Source organism: Castanea sativa, chromosome 2 (genome assembly GCF_040712315.1).
Source record: "Castanea sativa cultivar Marrone di Chiusa Pesio chromosome 2, ASM4071231v1".
NCBI classification, from domain to species: Eukaryota; Viridiplantae; Streptophyta; class Magnoliopsida; order Fagales; family Fagaceae; genus Castanea; species Castanea sativa.
Genome location: NC_134014.1, coordinates 14,282,627 through 14,285,610, shown reverse-complemented (window position 1 = coordinate 14,285,610; position 2,984 = coordinate 14,282,627). Strand labels below are relative to the sequence as shown.

The 2,984-nt window shown below is 34.8% G+C and overlaps 1 protein-coding gene across 1 annotated transcript; it reads right to left on the bottom strand.

Moving 5' to 3' along the window:
* Nucleotides 1–870: 870 nt before the first annotated feature.
* On the bottom strand, nucleotides 871–2,356 carry LOC142624927 (galactinol synthase 2-like). Its single transcript, XM_075798649.1, has 4 exons — nucleotides 2,045–2,356; nucleotides 1,457–1,777; nucleotides 1,184–1,318; nucleotides 871–1,083 (listed from the first exon to the last, which is right to left on the bottom strand). The coding sequence occupies exons 1-4, from the start codon at nucleotides 2,348–2,350 to the stop codon at nucleotides 871–873; spliced, it is 975 nt and encodes a 324-aa protein (XP_075654764.1). The 5' UTR covers nucleotides 2,351–2,356.
* Nucleotides 2,357–2,984: the final 628 nt, after the last annotated feature.

The window sequence follows — 2,984 nt, the reverse complement described above, 5'->3', positions numbered from 1 at the left end:
TTTTTGTCATTGTATTTTCAATTTCACTCTTGTTAAAATAATATTAGCATTTGTTCATCATACATTTGGAATTTTGGACTTCACTCTCCACAAATAACCACTTCTAAAGAACCCGAAAAGAGATTTGGGTCGTTCTTGCATTTTTGGCCTTGTCACAAAACATCCCCAACAAAAGCCTGTAACATAAATGATTTTTGAAAAAGATGCTTTAAACATGATCCTCCCATTAAATAAGAACAAAATATACCATTGAGTTACAAGAATTTTCGTAAGATCCTTTTTTCATTTGGTATATACTAGTAAGCTACAAGGCTCTTTGCAATATCCCTCTTTCAGTTGGAGTACACGATTTAACGGCTACTTTTTAAAATCCACAATTATTTTATTTTATTTTTTTGTTGGAGTTGATAATTCAATAGTTACAATGTGGGAAAGATATTTAAACTCTAGATAATTAGATGTTATGGACACCATGAGATGCTAACTAGTTGAGGTATAATGCTTTTGACATAAAATTATTGAATTTAATATATTACTTTTAGGAGATTAAGTAATAACCCACTAGGAATAGAGTTTTTTTGTGATATTTGCATATACCCAAAAGAATAGTAAAAAACTAGGAAAAGTTTGGTTACTTTGTAACTGGAAAGGAAGAAGAAAGAAGCAGAGATCTACCAGTAACGGGTATCCATTAAAAATAAATAAATGTTCACCAGGTTTGAATCAACATAAAAAAGCATTGTTCCCACATTATTTACTCGGCAATATCCAACGGCCAAGGTTGCTACTATAAAATAGCAAACTACGCTACTTGTCTTCTCTAATATTAAGACAGTGGTAGAACTTAGCAATATATAGTTATAAAACTAATCAAGCAGCCGATGGAGCATCCCTGTTATCAACCACATCAACGTCCTCTAGCTGTAGGGCCTCAAAGACAGGTTGAGCTTTTGAAATGGCAACGACATTCTTGTAATCCAAAGACTCATCCTCATAAATGTCCCACCATTTCTTAATCAGTATCTTGATGTCTTCTCTTTGCATGTTTTCTTCTTTTCCTGTGTACCTCCAAGGCTTTGAACCCTGTATCATGAAAATGTAAACAATTGATTAGCAATAATACTAACCTAATTAGAGGGGCAACTAATTGAAAACAACCAAAAGTTAATCTTTATTAACATACCGCAGCACAATAGTGAGCAACCTTTATTTCATCAAAGTTGAAATTTTCGGGGTGACGCCAAAGCATGGCTAAAACAAAGTTGTATATGGGAGGGATGGGCTTATATATATCCTTAAAGTACATGTTAAGGAAGTCCTGCAAAACATTGCCCAAAACAGTGTAATTTTAAGTGAAACAAATAAAGAAAGATGGGAATTAAGGATGGTAACAAAATCAATAAGATCAAACGAACAAGAACAAATTAAAAATAGTGCCAACCATTAAAAATGTTACCTGCTCAGCAAATAAAGTCGGAGGAGTGACTTTGACAGTCTCCAAGAGATCATGGTAAGTTGAAAGCTTAGGCTCATAAACAAACATGCCTGCATTGAAGTAAAGGGGAGGAGGAGAGCCCATCTCAACTGGCCACTGAACCCTTTCTGGACACTGCTGGCAATAGCCAATGTTGTGTTGAGGAGAATTGATCCATGTATTCTCACAAAAGCAGTCCATCACAGCATAAAAGTGCCCATCCGGCAAGTCAAATAGGTGATCAATATTGTCAAAAACTTGTATGTCACCATCCAAGTAGATCATCTTGTCATACTCCACAAACTGCATACCAATACCCAAATCAATTATTGATTTTAACCTTCAATATATAGCAACCACATCCTAACCTTTGTAATAAAGACTTTTTTTTCTTTAAAAGGTAGTAAATAAAAATCAAATAAAGAAAAAATAACATATAAAAAATGGTGACTAATCAAAAATAAAATGGTTCGAAATTGTTTGATTAATGTGAAAGACATAGTTTTTATAGCATGTGTGATGTGCACCAAGGAATACCTAATAAAGGTTCATAATAAGCAAAAGATTTACCTCCCAAATACGAAGTTTAGAATAGTTGATGACATAGTATGCCATAGCAAATTGATGAGCATAATTCTCTGGAGGGCTCAAAGGCACAATTTCACGGACAATACAGTCTTGAGATTCAAGGATGCGACGGTGCTCCTCAGGCACATCAGGCAAAATGGCCACCACAAGAGGATAGGCTGACTTGGCCTTTCTCAGACCCTTAGCCAAACCAACCACTCCCTTCACATAGTCACCATTGCCAGCCAAGAAGGTCACATAGGCTCTCTTAGGGACACTCACAGTTTTGGTTGTTGCTTCTGGTGCCATCTCGGGATTCAAAGGAAGACAAAGAAACAAGATTTTTTTATCAAAGAAAGAAGAAAGAACACAATGCTGAGTCTTGCAAGATGGGTTTTGAAGATTAAGGGTATGGCTCTATATATAGGGGATCAGTGGGTGGTGAAAACGGAGTGTTTGATATTAGAGGAAATAAATTATTCTATTGTATCTATTTATCAAATATTATGGCTCTGATTTGCTAAGTTTCCATGCAGATGATAAACTCTATGGCTCATTGTGAAATATGGACATTTTGATGAGGTGATCAACGGTTTGTGTATTTTCTTGTTTAGTTCTTTTTCCTTGCATGGTTGAAATAAAGGGTGGATAAGAATGATCGTGGAATGTGATTAATTTTCTGAGGTGATCAACGGTTCCGATTGGATCAAAGCCTTGCCAAAGTAGGTCAAAACCAGTCAATAAAGCAAAAAAATTGCGACATCATTTCCAAATTTTCGGAGATTTGGTACATTAATGCAAACAATTACTATCATATATTATTTCATTTAACGGAAAATTAAACCTATCATAAATTTAGTTAAGAGGAGAAAGCATTTGCTATAATTACTCATCTTTAACGAGGAATTAAATTTTAAATCCTTTGGAATTGGAGCGAAATCAC